At 29.8% G+C, this 18,346-nt stretch overlaps 2 protein-coding genes across 2 annotated transcripts in view; one reads left to right on the top strand and one right to left on the bottom strand.

Moving 5' to 3' along the window:
• LOC143223993 (kinesin-like protein KIF2A) overlaps window positions 1-1,954 on the top strand; it is a 65,165-nt gene extending 63,211 nt beyond the window's left edge. Inside the window, exons 22-23 of the mRNA XM_076452458.1 lie at window positions 739-801; window positions 1,140-1,954. Coding sequence (XP_076308573.1) covers window positions 739-801; window positions 1,140-1,219 — 143 coding nt within the window. The 3' untranslated portion in view covers window positions 1,220-1,954. The remainder of the gene's footprint in view (window positions 1-738; window positions 802-1,139) is intronic.
• Window positions 1,955-3,676: 1,722 nt separating this feature from the next.
• Window positions 3,677-18,326, bottom strand: LOC143223314 (isocitrate dehydrogenase [NADP] cytoplasmic-like). Its single transcript, XM_076451146.1, is given in 13 exon segments — window positions 3,677-4,001; window positions 4,384-4,546; window positions 6,091-6,231; window positions 7,876-8,027; window positions 8,553-8,621; window positions 9,231-9,298; window positions 9,518-9,664; window positions 10,844-11,004; window positions 14,378-14,464; window positions 16,648-16,713; window positions 16,716-16,753; window positions 18,019-18,058; window positions 18,170-18,326. Coding segments are annotated over 13 exon segments (1,230 nt in total). The 5' UTR covers window positions 18,186-18,326; the 3' UTR covers window positions 3,677-3,919.
• Between the last annotated feature and the right edge of the window lie 20 nt (window positions 18,327-18,346).

The following is an 18,346-nucleotide window of genomic DNA, read 5'->3' as shown; positions in this document are numbered from 1 at the left end:
ATTTGTTATAGTACAGATATTGCTAAGGCAAACCCTAATTCTTATCTTCAATCTTGTTTGTTAATGGAGCCATAAACTGGAACCATTGTCATACCTCGCATGTCAACATCCCCTCTTTAACAAGTTGCCAGTAGTTCTCCATACCACTTATAAACAATACAAAGTTAAAATTTTAATCAGTCAAATGATGTATTATGTTCAGTTCAATCTATTTCATCTTCAGTTTGAATGTTTGTGTGTAGATTGACCACCTTATTTTAACATTTAAATGCTCTTGCATCACTATTGGATCACAAGGTTGATATAATCCACTGACCTTATAGTCCAGGGGTTCCCAACCTTTTGACACTCACAACATGAAAATGTAATTGATGAAATAAAATTAATGTTATCCCAAGCTACTTCTAACAAGGCTATGCGACTCCCCTGCCAAGGCTTCGCGGCCCCCCGGGGGGAAACCCCTGTTAGTCAGAGGAATAACCTATTGCAATGCTGTATGGCTCTAACATTTACTCAAACGTATAGGCTCAAAAAATCTAAACTTACTGTGTGTATATATTTTTTTTTTTTTTTTCGTAAACACATCATAATTTATCGCATGATGATTGTATATTTTGAATTTAGTTACTGACCAAAAGTTATCAAGAACAATGAATATTTTAAAGGAAACTTAGGGCATAAATTAGAAGAAACACATTTATTGTTGATTCTCTTAGAGAGACTGTTTTTGTTTAACAGCTTATGCTCAGCAAGTGGAAGATCTGTTATCAGAGAAGATTGAAACTCTGGCAAGTTTTAAAGGTAATTTAAATGAGTTTTTGGACTGTAATATTTTTTCTCACAGTTGAAGAGGGTGATGTCAGATGGGCATAGAATGCCATCATATATGTTCAGTATTTCACTTGCATTTACACGAAGATGTAGGTAAACTCCAAAGATAAAAATGTGAAGGTTACAATTTTCAGTTTAGGAAGTAATACAAAGCAGTGAATTTACTTGTAATCTTATTCTATAAATAGGTTGAAACTCCATCTCTAAGACTAATTTTGAGTACAAGAGAAAATGATTTTTTCATGTGTTGCTAAAGACCAAATTTTATGGAGAAATCAATTGTTGAATGCATTGTTATTTCTCTACAGAAAAAGTCACCTCTTTTCGCCAACAATTAGCAGAAGAAGAACAGATGAGTAAGAACATCAAACGTGTTCCAACTAAATAAAGTGAATATCTCTCTTTTCTCTCTCTCTCTCCTGACCTTTTTCGTCCACTCCAACAAGCAACATAGAGACTTGTATTATTCCCCATGGGGGACCAATTGTATAAAATGTCTGATAGCCTTGTATTTTCACTTATTTTGCAGTTAATTTCCTTTTACAGGCATGTGTGTATGTTTGCATGTAGTACTGTAGCTGTAAATCACTTCCAACAGTTTGGAACAATGCTGTGTGGTGAGAAGCAGCAAGTCAAAGTTGAAAAACATCATCACAGACTTACACACAACTTCTTGCTCATTTAGGTAGAATAATTTAATAAGCAATTTTCTAGTGGAGGAACTTTTTAACCAAGAAAACTTTTTTGTTAGATACTTAGACAAAACTGGTATCTTTTTCTTTTCTTTTAAACTTAGTTAACACTACAATAATTATTTATGTATATATGCAAAATATTTAGCTTGTGATAAATATCCTTATTCATCTCTCTTATAGATGGGTAAACATATTCTAGTGAAACATGGACCATCGTTTTCTTTACTCAGTTTACTTTTAAGTTCTGTGATGAACCTTGTACAGTAGTTTAAGAATTGTACAGTTTCCTCTTGAATGAGAGCTTTTGCCCTCTTAATTTTATATGGTGGTTTTCTTGCTTAAAATTGTATTACATTCTAACCTATTTTTAAAGGTGTCACAAAAATTCTTTTGCTATTTCTGAATAAAGATTCTATTGTTCAATAAAAGGTCTTTTGTGGTACAAAATACTATTTACTTATGTACTTTGCTAATGAACTTATAATACTTTCTTTAATTTTTAGGGCTATGAAAGTTGTTCAGAACAGTATATTTCTGAAACTCATTTGCTCAGTTGAATTTTTAGTGCATGGAAAAAAGATTCAGGTCTGTAGGTTGGGGAAGTTTGTCAAACTTTTGTTGGAATTAATGAATATTTGGCTCTAAAATTAAACAGTTTCAAAATAATTTTAACTCTTCTATGTTCAGTTTTAATATTACAATTTATTATATAACAAAAGACAATGTTGAAATTTTATCATTTAAATTAGAGGTGTTGCATGTTACTATGAAACTTTTTCCTTAAGGAAAAACAAGAAAATATTTTGAGATGTAATGCTTGAATTAGGATAGCTCCTGTCACAGTATGCACCAATAGTGTATTTCAATCTTTATATACTAGCTGCACAATGGATATAGTATTTAAAGGATGATGAGAAACCTTTCAGTTAAATTTTCATGTATACTGAATCTGCTCATTAAGTATAGTTTATTATTGATTCCTAGATGGTAATGTTTATGGTAAGTACAACATTTTGAACTTCAAGATATATCTGTGGCAGATTAACCTTCAAACTGCAAAGTCATGCAAACAGTTTAAAAAACTAATGGGATCTATAGGAACTGAAGGCATTAATTGTTATGTTGAACACTGGAGTAGAAAAATTGTAGGAGAACTTGTAAGACGAAAATATAAACAAACCCGGCTAAAAAGCTAGAAAATTGACTACATTCATTGTGGCAGAAAGAATGGTTAAGTGAGACTTGCAACTAAAATATTTAAAATTGAGAAGCCTTTAACATGGAAACATTTATTTAAAGGTTAATTACTTCTGGTGCATATACCTCTACATATACAATTTGAATAATTAAATAATGAGTTTTGTTTTATTGAAAATCTATGAACATCAATCAATACAATAACTTCCAAGGGATTTTGTAACTATACTAATGTGCATTACTGTTTTCAATACCTTTACAAATCTTTCAAATTTGACTGACATTTCTGAGGAAATGAATATCCTTATGTGCTTAAAATACAATTATATCTGTAAATTAATGAATAAAACCATTTTATGATGCAGATCTTGCATTATAACTAATCTTTCAATGGTGAATCCAGTTATGTCTGTCCAAAAAATTCTACCGTATATTGCACTTGTTATTGAAAGTTTGTGTCAAAACCGAACTGATGCATCGGATTAGTACTTACCAACTTTGAAATGATGAGATAGGATCAAACTTTGTTTGCCTGTATTTATACACTGAGTCAAAAGAATCTAGATAAGCTTATTGTATCTTGGTAACTTCATTGAAAACCATGTGCGATAATACCTCTTGCCACTGTTGACTAGACCGGTAACTGATTAAACTGATAATAAAGCAACTCGTATTTAGCCACAGGATAAAATGAAAAGCAAAGTCAAGATGTTGAAGGTACTTTACCTAGTTATGTGACAAAGAGGATAAACTCTTGTCCTAGAGCCAGTTACATCTATCTTATCATTTGGCTCATTGAGTTTAATTACAGAAACTAAAGTACTCCAGCATCTTTCTGAGAATACTAGATATTCTTTTTTTTTTTTTTCAAACCTTTTGTGGTGCATGTGATGATAACTTGTGCATACTCAAGTTTCACAAAGTTAATATAAATCTAAAACAAAACAATCTAATGTAGTTAGTTCCTGCTTTTAATATGAATGCAATATTACATGATCATATTGTCCAGAATAAGAAACAACATATACAGTACACCTCAAATATATTATTATTACAAAGGAATATGGAATATTGAAAGGGTATTTAATTATTTTGGAATACCCTAAATGATTATAAGTAATACAAAAACCTGAAGATTTAAAACCCTTGGTCAGTATAATTTGCATTCACAGTAGACTTTTGGAACTTTTCAGTAGTCATTGCTCTAATTTCTTCACCAAATTTTCTGCTAGCTTGTCCAAAAACTCAAAGGTGTTAAGATAATCTGATCGTGTTACACTGCAATGAAGATGGGGAAAAAAAAGTCAAACACATATGCAAGTTAAAAAATCTTTTTTCAGATGTTTTAATTTCTCTTAAAACTACTCAAGGGCTATCTGTGCTGTTCACAGGTGATTGAATCTTAAATATTCAAAATCTACATGAGAACTTTAATATATAATTATGTTCTGAGTTTTAGAAATTAAACATTCAGTATTCTTTTAACTTAAAAAACAATCATTAAATTCATCCCTAAGCCTAATTAAAAGTATAAATAATATTATCTTGTTTGTAATTTGATTAACTTAAATTTATTGGAGGAGTTCCTAGATTCCATGTACAAAATTCTTATATCCAAAACCACATCTTTAGTCATACAAGGAGATAAAAAAAATCTTACTTGCTAAGACCTTTGATACAGATGGCAAGATCTTTAGTCATGTACCCAGCCTCAATGGTTTCTATACAAACACTTTCAAGAGTGTTAGCAAATTTTGCTAAATCTTCATTATTGTCAAGTTTTGCCCTGTGAGCTAATCCTCGAGTCCAGGCAAATATTGATGCTGAAAAAAAAATTAAAATTATGACTTCCTTTCCCTGATCTGTATGATACAATGGAAAAATATAAACCTTACATTAGAACTAATACAAATAATTTTAAAGTCTGTATGTTACTGCAATACAACCAATTAGACTTCAGGGGCTCTGATTATACACAAGTCATCTTAACTGTCAATTAATATCAACTTCTCAAATTTATGGATAAAGAAAATAATGTTCATAGGAAATAAATGATTTCAGGATAAACTTGGCATAGCCAACATGGTGACAGGACAAATTCTTTGACAATATTACCAGTTCACAGACCACTCAGTGATAATCCATTTGCTGAGACTCATTGACATGGCAATATTGTGAACGAACCAGTAGTATTGCCGATAGCAAGCACGATGAGTGCTTACGGCTATTGAAGTAGAATAATTAGCTCAACCTTTTGACAAGACTGTAGCTTCTTTACTGTATAAATCATTACTAGGACTAATAGTATTGTACAAGGATGACATAACAAATCTAACAAAATGGTGAACAAGAGAAGCGTGTTGATGTTTTCATTACTGAATGAAACACGAAAGAAGCAGCATAACATTGAAGCCACTATACTACAGATAAATACTGGCAAGCAAAACTTATGCAAAAAGTCTGAGACAAGAAATGAATGAATACAGAATGTGGTTACATACTATCAAGAATTCTTTGACAATGCACAGATTTTATTCTATCTCAGGAGCATGGGGTATAATTTTGTTCCATTGGCATTATAGTGTTTCATCTGTATTGAATCATTGTATTTTGTACTTAACAAAAATGCAACAAATTACTCATATACATCGTAAACCTGATACAGGTACATGTAAACATGCATGCATTTCCCCCTATATAAACACAATAACAAATCCATCTCGGGACACAATTGTCGACAATCTGCTGTTACAAGTTGATATTTCGAGAACTTGTTCAGTCAACAATCTGTCTCTCTGCATAATTTACTGTCAATGAGTTGGCTATCACCCAGTTACCACTGAACCAACAAAGGTTTAACAAAATTTGATCATAAAAAATAATTATCAATTTATCTGCCCATGAATAAAGTATGCTGAATTCTTTTTTTCTTTTTAATATATAGTCTTCGTCAAATGCACTTCTAAAATATTTTGTTCTCATTTCAAATTATTAAATAGACTGGACACTAAACAAAGCTTTATGGACCAATAAACTAGCAAAGTGGTCAAGACTGACCTATTACAGATACACTGTTCATGTAATAGAGTAGATTATGAAATAAATACTAATGTACTCTTCATGGATACTAATAAACACCAAAACATTGGTAAAATACATTTGATACAAAGGACATATTAGTTTTAGACATCTTGTCCACAACCTAAATGAAAACTTTTATATCAAATGAGCCTTGAAAATGGATTTAACATGTTTTATGTTTATGGTGTCAAAATTAAAAAGGTTTACACTTAAATTTGTATTTAATCAATATAATATTTCAAGACTTTCATAATAACCTGAGGGAAAAAGATTGCTTTTTTCTCACCTATAGGATTGGTTGATGTTTCTTTTCCTTGTTGGTGAAATCTGTAGTGGCGCGTGACTGTGCCATGTGCTGCCTCAGCTTCTATTGTTTTCCCATCAGGGCACATCAATACACTTGTCATCATGCCAAGAGAACCGTAACCTAAATATTCAAACATACAGAATCATGTACTTTAAACACCTTGGCAAAGAAACAGCATAAAAAGTATCAGTTTCAAACGTTTATCAAAGTATTAAAATCTGACAATAGAGCATGGACGAGGGAATCATGCTAAGACCAAATAAAAGGAAATGCCTAATACTCCCATTAGTATCATTACTTTCAAAAATTCAAAATTTCTTTTACTAATATTACTTAGTTGAAAAGTGAACAGAAGTTAATGTTTGAAATTTTATGCTCTCTAAAACCAGCTTTATGAGAAAAAAATGTAATTATTAGTCTTATTTCTTAAAATAATATTTCTCAAGACATTACATAAGAAGTCACTTAGATGGAATACATACACGTAGGTTATATAAATTGAATAACATGTTTGTTTATAACAACAGTCACTTTCGCATACTTTTTTACTTGTTTTTGCATTTTGCTTAGACATATTTTTTGCCACTAAACCAGCTATTGCAATTTTAAAAAAATATTACAAACTTACAAATATATGAACATAGTAATTTTCTGTACACAAATATTTATTTTGAAATTTACCTGTACTAACATTTAGTTCTTGTTTTCATATATGTGGTTAGTAACTTTCTTTACCTAAAAAACTACATAAAAACTTTTCTTTAATGTTATTATTGAATAAACATACAATATATTCTCACTGTTTCATGTGATCCAAAAATGTACTGGTATTTTAGCTGAAATCGCTTATATTCTCACACTTGTATAACTTATTGTAACGTAAGTTTAATCACATATATTCAGGTAAATTTTCATGCAATCATTTTGCATGTAGATAAAACATTATCTTTAACCAGGTTCAAAAATAATGGTTCAAAGCATGTATCACTTTGAACCTGTGGCTGGTTTATACTCCCCTAAAGGAATAAAGCCCATCTTAAGAGGTAATACAGATTTGTAAGAACTGGAGAGAAATTCCTGTATATTTTACTTGAAATAGCCAGTCTTGTACATAACACAGTTACAATCTTTGTCTAATTTCAAAGTGCACTATTTCAGTATATCACGATTCTCTATCTTTGTCCTGTGTAGAAATTTTACTACCAGTCACCTGTGCACCCTCATCCCAACATCCAGTACATACAATCATTATTTGGAATAGAGAAGCCAGTCACTATATACTAAACATACATTTTAGTAAATTAAATTTTGTCTATTTGTTCCCTTGTGTTTGTTTTTCTTTTGCTGTTTGTTTTTGAACTTTCCCCAGTACATTACCAGAATGTACATCTTGTTGACACTTTGAACTACTTGAAGGATATCACTGTACACGAATATCACACTTCAATTCTAAACACAAAGTCACAAATTGACTATCATTTATACTCACATATTCTCTCAATACATTGCAATCTTAAATCATTTAATTTGAAAACTAATGGATATTTAAACCACAGTTTTTTGTAAGATCTTGATTATTCATGGAGAGAAACAACTAACTAAATGATCAAAACACCAAAGCAATATGCAAATATGTAATGGGTGGGGAGAAGTACGAAAAAACAATGGAACAGACATTATGTGAATATAAAACTATCGTATTTAATAACTAAGCCATTAATGAGAAGATGAATGTATTATTATTAATTTGTATAACATACTCACCTTGAGCTACTGAGTCAGACTGAACATCTCCATCGTAGTTTTTACAAGCCCAAACAAAGCCTCCCTCAGATTTTAAGGCTTGAGCAACCATGTCATCTATCAATCTGTGCTCATACCACAAGTTCTTGGCCTCATATTTCATTCTATAATCACTAGATTAATAATGCAAAAAAATATGATAATCAGAAGACATTATACAATGTATCTTATGGTATTTTCATACTGACTTACTACTTTCAAGCACACGTTTGTATACTTTCATATGGTTCTTGGAGTTATTAAAATCAAAAGCCTCAGATAAAGTTAAAAGAAAACTCAAAGGTCTTATTTGTCACATAAAAAAAATATCTGAATAAAACTTTTAAATTTTCAAATATTAACAATAAATAAGGAGATTTCAATTTTAATTTAATTTAAATTATTACTTATACCACAATATATTAGGATCAAAACTTCTATCAAGGTTTGTACACAAGATAAATATATTTGAGAAGACATTTTTTTTTTATGGACAACTTAAAAGTCCTTTTTAATTTTCAACTACTTAAAATGTTAACATTTATACAAATCTATTGATAACATAATATTTCTAAATATCCCAAAACTATCATATCTACTTAAAATAAAGTTTGAAGTCTCAAAATTAAACTCAGTTTTGCAAAGTTACTTTCACTAACCTCTCATATATTTCTTGGAAGATGTCACGAAAACGACCATCATATTTCTTTAAAATTGTGTTTTTTGTACTGAAAAAATTTATAGCAGGACTTAAATTGTATATAAATGATCATACATTCACAAAGTAGCAAAAATAAAAAACTTGAAATTAAAAAATTTGTAATAATGAAACAACGTTACCAGGCTGTAAAAAAACATCTGATCCTGCTAAGTTTGACATATGTTATTTCACTCTTGTAATACTTTTATTCAGCCAAATTTTGAGAAACTTGATGCAAATATTTGTAAATAAAAATATTTTATTTTTTTGAAATATTGTAAAAGAATTAAGCATCATGCAGTTGACACACATTTTATAAAATTAATATAATAAATACAGAATAACCTTAGTAAATTCACCGACATAACAAATTTGGAATACAATTGAATATGTGAAGCCTGTTTACTTTGCAGACATTTTAGAATTTTCAATAAAAAATCATTTTCCTAACTAGTTTAAAATTAATTTATTAATATTGAAGGTTAACACCATTTAACGGGTTTTTTTTTCTTTCAGCAATGTATACATGGTGATTTAACGCTTTTTTTTCTTTCAGCAATGTGTACATGGTGATTTAACGTTTATTTTTCTTTCAGCAATGTGTACATGGTGATTTTGAAAAACCTTTTACCCTCACCTCATATACAGTGGGTATCCTTTTTCTAAAGCAAACTTGAATGAACTGTGAGCAAAGTCTCTTATAGACTGAAAATAAATTGAAATCATTATACAATTACAGATTTCTCTTTTTACTGTGATAATTACAGTTTTCTAATTGATAATTAAAAGTTCTTTGAATTAGTTACATTCTAATTTCTATAAAAAACAATCTGGTTAGGACATGTCATTAAGAACAGCATTTAAAAGTTTATTTACATTTAAAAATTCAAGCATAAATTTCACTTGTTATTAGATGCAGCTCACCTTATCTGTGTTGTACATTGCAAGAGCTACTCCACCACCATCCTGGAAATCAAATACTCTATGACAAATTGGTTTGCTTCCATCAGATGGTGTGAATTTAATTTCTAATTTTCCCAATCCAGGAACAACAAAGTCTGTAGCTTTGTACTGGTAAGAAAAAAACACACCAATAAACTATAAATTTTGAACTGGTAGACTAAAGGAAAAACCAGTGCTAGTCAAAAGCACCCTCCTCTATCTACTTAAATACTCTAATCACAGTATAGTAGGCTAACCACTTAAACCATGCTCAGCCAATGAAAATGTCACAGGAAGTGTTTAAATTAGTAATTATTCAATTAACAAAAAAAAAACTGTATACAGTGCGAGTTTATTTATTTACTTATTAAGAGTTTTAAGGTAAATTTATTATGTATTTTACACAATTACTTAGTTTTATACCTGAATTAGTTCAAGTTATGAAAAAACATGAAGTTAGAGATATGGAAAGCTATAATATTTTTATTGTTGTTTTATAAATAATTTGAACTGGTTATTCTGATTGATAAAATTGATTAGATCTGAAATAAATCTTTATTAGAACAAGGTGATTAAAGTTATTACTCAATATTTTTAAATTAAAAATTTGACTCCAATGTGTAATGAAAATTATACTCCAAATTTAGAATTCCAGTCAACCATTAGTCAAAATCTTTGCTTTTGTACAAATAGTTATAACTTATGGCTTATTTCGACAGAACATGCAGAAAAGTTGAGACAGAAGAAATTCATATCATTCAGATGAATTATTTCTTAAATCACTATGACTTTACATCATTTCAATAATAATACATTAAATAATTTATATTTTTCATCATATTGGTCACTAGTAATGGTCTCCATACATCATTTCTCAAAGTTAATTAAAAACTTCTTTAAGCACTAATTTATTGAAATAATAAGTTTTCAAAACAATCCATGATTTTAACATGGATGAAGATAATGCTTTAATATCATATAGCGATAGCAGTCTAAAATTGTTCTCATTCATCAGAAATGCTTAGACAAAGGCTTAAAGACTTGGGTGTTAATGCAACTATGAAGAGCAATCTCAATATCTATTCAATTTCCAAACAAATTAAATCCAAACATACAGATATTTACTTGAAATAAACATACAAACTACTGCTAGTGTGTGCTTGAAATTATCTCTGATGGTTTTGAAATATAATTGAAAAAATATAAATAAAAATGTATTGGATTAACATATTGTTAATGTATAAAAATCTCAAAGGCTTGAGCTTTAAACATAAATACACCAAAAGAACATTGCAAATTGTTTCTTACTTGATCTCCATATGCATGACGACCAATGATAATGGGTTTCTTCCACCCAGTAACCAAGCGGGGTATATTTTTACAGATGATAGCTTCCTGAAAAACAGTTCCACCAAGAATATTTCTAATTGTTCCATTTGGAGATTTCCACATTTTCTTCAACTTAAACTCTATTTTTGAAATTGAATTTGATGATAAATCTTGTGCATACTTCACAGATATTCAATATTAGAAAAGAAGTTACAAAAACAGGTTATACCTTTATAAAAGTTAACATGTATGCTCTACTATATGATAATTTTTAAACAACATAAAAAAGGATTTCCTTAAAAATCATAAAAGTAAAAAAAGCAAAACAAAGCAATTTGGCAAAAAGATTTAAAAATTACCCAACAGCACTTACATTAAAACTATTTAAAATTTACAAGAAACTGACAAAGCTATAGAGTTCCAAGACAGAAAGTATCAATAATTTTTCTCTAAAATATACTTTATCTTCTAAAGAAATAGACCAAATGAAAAAAAACTTCTTCAATTCAATTAAACATTAACAGTAAACTTAAGAGTGATTTTTTTATGTAACAAAATTTCACCATGTTCAATTACATATGCTACACTGTGAAGATCAGAGATTTATGATAAGTTATGATACTATATCTGGGACACAGTAAAAACAATGGTTACAAAATAATATGAATCAACTCAATTTGTTCATTATTGTGCAAATCAAGTAACTGATGATCATTTATGTAATACAATATAATGCAAGTAGTTAGTCAATTAGACTATGTTGTACATACACACATGCATAGATGTAGTAGTTCAAATAATGATTTGTGTGAAATGTCACTTTAAAGTGCTCTGAAATGATCATGGGCCATGGTTAAAACTCAAAGATGAGATTTCGTTATTGTAGCACCCCCCCCTTTGGAACAAAAGTATGTATGCAGACTTACAGCACTAGAAACTGGGTTTTGATACCAGTGTTGGGCAAAGCACAGATAGCCCTTTGTGTAGCTTTGTGCTTAATTACAAACAAACAAAGTTATAGTAAAGAGCCATCACATGATTAGAATCTATATTGGCTACAGAATAATCCATAATGACAAGAAAACCCACTTGTAGAGAATATTATATATGTAAAAAATGGCTGGTATGGATAGAGAAAGCACTATGTAGAGCAACAAACAACGTTGTTTGCTCCTCTAAATAGTGCTTTCTCTACCCATACCAGCCATTTTTTTAGATATATATTGGCTACAGGTATCACATATGTGGAATCACTTCTAAGTCAATGAAACAGTTGCTTAGACACCTAAATGAGTCACACACCATCATCCACAACACAAACAGATAATCACGACCATTGATTTTGGTTCATTGCAATCAGGAGGTACCTCTAAGGCTAAATAAGATGTTTACAACCAAGTATTCTATCTATGTACAGGCAGTTAGAAACAGACAGTAAAATAAACAGATAAATATCTAACAAGTTTTGATTAGCAACACTATCAATACATTAACATGAAAATAAAACGGTTTAATAATTTATTACTTTTCTTTCTAGAATGTAACAGACAATCACAATTATTTTTCCTAACAGCTTTAGCTTATAATCTTTTCACATCTGCTTCCTTTTAGTTTTACAATGTGCTTAGGCCCTCCCACAATACACAAAAATCTCAATATAACACAGCAGGACATCTAAGTTTGAACAAACAGATCAAATTAAATCACCGTATCTCAAAATGTGTGAATTACACAAATTAGTGCAGGTGAGAATGTTTTCTATTTTAGTTAGTTTTATTACAAAATGCATAAAAATAAATAAAAAAATGAACCTAAATACAAAAAATTTAGTATTTACTTTTGTTTTTAGGCCTATTTGTACTCAGGAGTGTACTTCAATAACAAACTTTTTTCACATTATATTGGATGTCTACAAACAAAATTCATATCTGAAAGTAATTTGATATTATGTACAGAAATGGAACATCTCAAAACTACTAGAATTTAACTGGCTATCTATATATGTATAAGTTAGCTAAAAACTTCCCTTAGTTTCTCAGAGTTGAATACAGCACAAATTGCTAAAATTTTACTTCACTGCCAAAACAAAATAACCGTAAAATATGTTTAATGTTCTTTCTTTTGATGATAATATGATCTAGATTCTTCTGATCTTAATTATATTGCTACACTCATTCATTGGCCCATTGCAGGCACTTGTGCATATGCTTGCACAGTTACATAGCATGGAAGGTTCCAGTATGTACTTTTGTTTCTAATGAGAGAAACACTTTCAGGTTATGCTTGTTTTTGTTATTCTAATCACTTATCAGAATATTAATCTGGTGTTCATAAGGTCGTAAAAAAAATCCATCAATCCTCTGGAGTTATTTGATATGATGGAAACATCAGTGGTATGCACAAGCATTCTGACTTTAAAGATACAATATCAAGCTACTCTTGATGACCATACTTCATAAATAAGTTTAAAAATCAGGAGCTTTAAAGACACTTCTACCATATTTTGATTTATGATCACATGCTGAAATAATAAATAATTAATTTAAAAATGAACTGGAGGTGGTGATTAGGAAATCTGCTCTCTAGTCACCAACTCATAACAAGAAACTTTAACTGTCACAAATTCAGTGATATGATATCAAGATTCATTTTATGTAGTCTCTTTAAAGTTCAAACTCGGAACATGAACGTAGAATGCAAAAAGATTCTATAATAATAATTAAAGGTTGTATGTAAAAAATAAATAAATACTGCACTTGATTATACTCTTAGAATGATAAACCAGGTAGACATTCACAGATCAGGATTCTTGAATACAAAAGCTGGATCAGAATCACAAGACCATACGTTTTAGTCAGAGTAGATCACGTAATTTTTCCAGTCCAAGAAATAAACTAGAAGTCTACTTTCATAACTGAAAGTGCACCACACTGAGAAATTAAAGGAGCACACTACGTGGGGCTCTACCAGACAAAACATGGCATAGAAATAAGCACACTAGGGCACCTTTTTTCATCTCCAGCTGTGTTTGTTCATTCTTTAACAAATTTTTTATAAGAACCTAATAAAAAAACAGGGAGACAGGAAATCATTTGAAGTCACCCTTCAACCACAAAAACTACACACTAAATCCAAATAAATTAAGCAAAACTTGAAGACGAAAGGCGGAAGACTTTCGAAACATCGACTTCTACACTTGTGTCTCCACAACAGGTAGTTACTGTCCATTCTACAAAGTTTCATCATGAATACTCTGCCTAAACAATCTATCAAAGAAATTAAGTACTTTTTACACCTACATACCTATCCAATAAAGTTCAAAATAAGTAAATTTCCTTTACAGTGCTCATCAGAATCAAAACTACAAAAACCCATTTGCTTATGTAACTAAAAACTTCTGAATTTCTTACATGAACTATTCTGGTGTATTATAAGGTCATTAAAGAGTTGAATTAGTAAATATGATGCAAAAAAAAGAAAGAAGTTTTCTGTGTATAAAAAAATATAACATACCTTCAACCCGATTTTCATCTGGAGTTATGGTAGCACACTTCACTCCAACATTGAATTTTTGTATTGCATGAGCACAGTCTACAGTTACTAAATTGTAAAAAACAAGAAAAAATGTGAGTTGTTAATCCAAGTGTAATATCCACCAACACTTCCTCACTTCTTAACAGCACATTTGGATTTTTTCTTCAATAAAATTATCTGGCTTTACAAATTTCTAAATAAACTTTTCAAACTTTGCACTCACTAAGAATTATATATTATATAAGACAAATATATATACAAAACACCACAAGAAGTTCTCTGAAAAATTCAATATTTTTACCTCAGCTTGTAAATCACATCTGAAACAACCAACCAATGAACATTTTTGTATTTATTAAACATGTTTAGATAAGTTCAAATACACACACATCCACTATATAAATGTAGCAAGAAAAGCAAAATCTTCAATTTCTCTCTCATACCCCTGTAAACTAAGTTATGGACTTCACCAATACATATGGTGACTTATTCCATAAGTCAATCACACTGTCAAAAAAGTAAAATTTTCTTCACTGGAGCTAAGCCTACCTTTTCCAAAATTTTAAATTTGTGTTCTCTTATCCTTTTATCTTCAAAATAGAACACACAGAAATCAGTGGTTTTAATCCTATTGATTCCCCAGATAGCTTTGTAAGCTTCAATTTCACCTCTTACACTTCCTTTTCTCAAATGAAAATAAATTCAGAGATCGTAACCTATCACTTTAGTGATAACCCTCTTACCTCTGGAATCATTCTATAAGCACTTACCTGAACTCCCTCCAATAAGTCAATGTCCTTTCTTAGACAAGGAAACAAAAAAGTATATATAGTATTCCAATTAAGGCTTCATTAGTGATTTTTATATAGAGATAAATATCTCTTTTACATGTAATCAATGTCCCAAAATATGATGTCTTAAGTGGCTTATTCACCACTAAGTCAAGATACCTTTCTTCAGTCATGCTGTAGAGTTTATTCCCTTCTATATTAAACTTGTTTGAAATTTCGCACTTAGCTACTTGAGGACTATCTGTGCTAGCCTTCCCTAATTTAGCAGTGTGAGACTAGAGGGAAGGCAGGTAGTAATCACCACCCACTGCCAACTCTTTGGCTGCACTTGGCCATGCCCTCTATATTAAACATGTAATCCATTATCTAACACTTAATGTAATTAATTAGTCATTCATTACTCATTTGCCAAATATCTGTCAAACTTACCAACTGATCCAAGTCATTCTATAATATCTCAACAGTGCTAATACAGCTAGAAATAGTTTAATATTTTTACCATTCTTTGCTAACTATGACGATCAAAACCATTAATGTAAAAAAGAAAATGTAAACCCCCAGGCATTGATCCTTGAGGTACTTCACTAGTAACAAAAGAGTTCAGTACAATTGGACTCGCTTTATAACAATTTTTTGTTTGTTTTTTTCTCATCCAGCCACCTCACAATTCAATTAATTAGCCTTTCCCAAGCCCATACTAATGTGGTTTTCTTTGCTAATGTTTTTGTAATCCACTAAATCCATACCCTTTTCTTCATCCAGATAACATATACTTGAATAAGATTAGGGATTAGAAAGGCAAGATTTCTCTTTGATGAATCCATATTAACTTTTTTACATTATATCATATTTTACTATAAGATGTTGTAAATATTCTTTTATGAGATTCCAGGATTTGCCCTACTATTAAAATAAAGCTCACTGATTGATAATTTCCAGGGCAACATTGATCATCCCCTTTAAAATTAAAGTAATACTACTAACTCTCCAATCTTTGTACACTTTTCTACTCTCTAATCTTGCATATCTGATCTTTGTCTTCCTTTTAAACCTTTGGGGAAAATTTGGGTCAAACCCTGATGCTTTATATATTTTAAATTTCTCAATTTTTTTACTTACTACTATGGAATTAATACCAATATATTTCAGACCTATTCCAATACCTTCCATAAAAATAAATAATTACAATAGAATGTGTATACACAGAGCAGCAAATTATAATCTAGGTCTTTATTACAGTAAATTATTAATCTAATAATAGAGTTTTAAAATTATGTACAATGAACCTTTCTATCTTTCCTCAGAAAATACCCAGAATTGTACACAAAATGTGTTATTTGTTATTAAACACTAAATTTGTATCAAATACATTTAGAACAGAAATTACTTCTACTCTAAACTGAAAACAGTTTTTTTATTAGCGATTCATTACTAGTTGTTTTATAAACTCTTGCCAACCTTGATCATCAGTAGCATCTCGATTTTCAATTCCAAGGTCAAAGGAATGAATCTCCATAGCCAAAATGGAAACAATAGCTTCTCTTTTATCAGTTCCCATATTATTCTGTTTAAGGAAATTTTTTCTTAGTATTGTGATATAGTTTATTTTGCAAACATGCTATACAAAAATATAACATTTAAGCATGTAACTTTACAGATAAATGTTACTGGAATATTCTGTGTTTGAACTGCATAACTAAGTAAAACAAAAAACCTTATAGTACTACACTTTTTAAAATTTAAAATTTTTGTTTTGTTTTTAAAAGTAATAATCTTTTAGACAAGATATTATAGGAAGAGTTCCATATAAGGATTCAACCCTCCTCATTGAGATAGTAAAATGAAATGAACAAAAAATCACAGGTAAATCTAACACAAACAATACCCATAAAGTGAAATAAAAGTGAAAATATAAACCAACCAGTTATAAAAATTATAACATAACTATAACAAAATTATGTCCTGATACATAATTTTATCACAATGGGACACAACTGTAACACCAAATATATACATAAAATTCAGAAATACAAAGAAAAGCTTTTTAAAAGTCAGGTATAGTAATTACAAATAAACTCCTCTTAAGGAACTCTTGAAAAGTGAAACCTACAACCTTTCATAATACCAAAATCAGTTATTTAACATGATATTATTGTGTTACAACACTACTACCTTCAAAATAACTACCTGAGGCTGTAGTTAAATATATTTCCAAAAGTTTTAGAAGACACATCCTGTTGAGTAATAAAATTATTATGAAAAAACTCAAAATTATCATAAGAAAAAGTTATCTGTTTGAAACAAAGATGTTGACTTATAAGAACAGAACTTTAACAGAAACATTTGCAGTAACTGAATCATACATTCATATAAAATAATGTTTATAAACATTAAAATAATAATTTAAATCAATTTAATATCCAACACTTTAATAATACAAATTAAACTTTATAATTTTTGTAACAGAAACCAAATTTCATGATTATATTGGCTAAATTTGTACTTGAACAACACTGCTCAGAAATGTATTTAAATATAATTCTCAGTTTTCTTAATTATAATTAGGTGAAAGTCTAACTGGTTTTCTAAGTTTGCCTTTTCTCATATTTTTTCCTCATGATTTAAAAAATGACCATGGAAAAACCCAAATGTTCTCTTCAATGACGTGGAAAAAAATCAAGGCCAACCGAATTTACTACCTTTACTATCAGCTTATGCTTTATCAAATTTTCCTCATCTCTAAATATAAAACTCAACAAACTCCCAATGGAAGTAAGTCGTAACGTGTTCACACTGAAAGTAAAACTTCAAAAATATAAATTTTCTCACCTTGTCATTTCATCTCCTTTAGCTTCGACTATAGGTCCGCCTGTAAAGAAATATGGAAAAGCAATGTTAATTAACTTTTATTAAGGAAAACTATTACATTGTGGCGTTAAACAATTCAAATTATTGAACATGTATTTTATTTTTGTCTTACATTTTATTTTCCCCATATTACCAATTAAACGAATTTCATTAAACAGTGTTTATTAACACTAATTCGTTAAAATAAAATGGTGTATCTGACTGAAACAGCACTACACTCGACTGGCAACGCTGAAATAAACAACTCAAGCAACTTGTTTATAATAGGTAGCAGCACTTGTAATTACAA

The sequence above is a fragment of the Tachypleus tridentatus genome, chromosome 8, assembly GCF_004210375.1.
Source record: "Tachypleus tridentatus isolate NWPU-2018 chromosome 8, ASM421037v1, whole genome shotgun sequence".
Lineage (NCBI taxonomy): Eukaryota > Metazoa > Arthropoda > Merostomata > Xiphosura > Limulidae > Tachypleus > Tachypleus tridentatus.
This window is presented reverse-complemented; position numbering and strand designations above follow the sequence as displayed.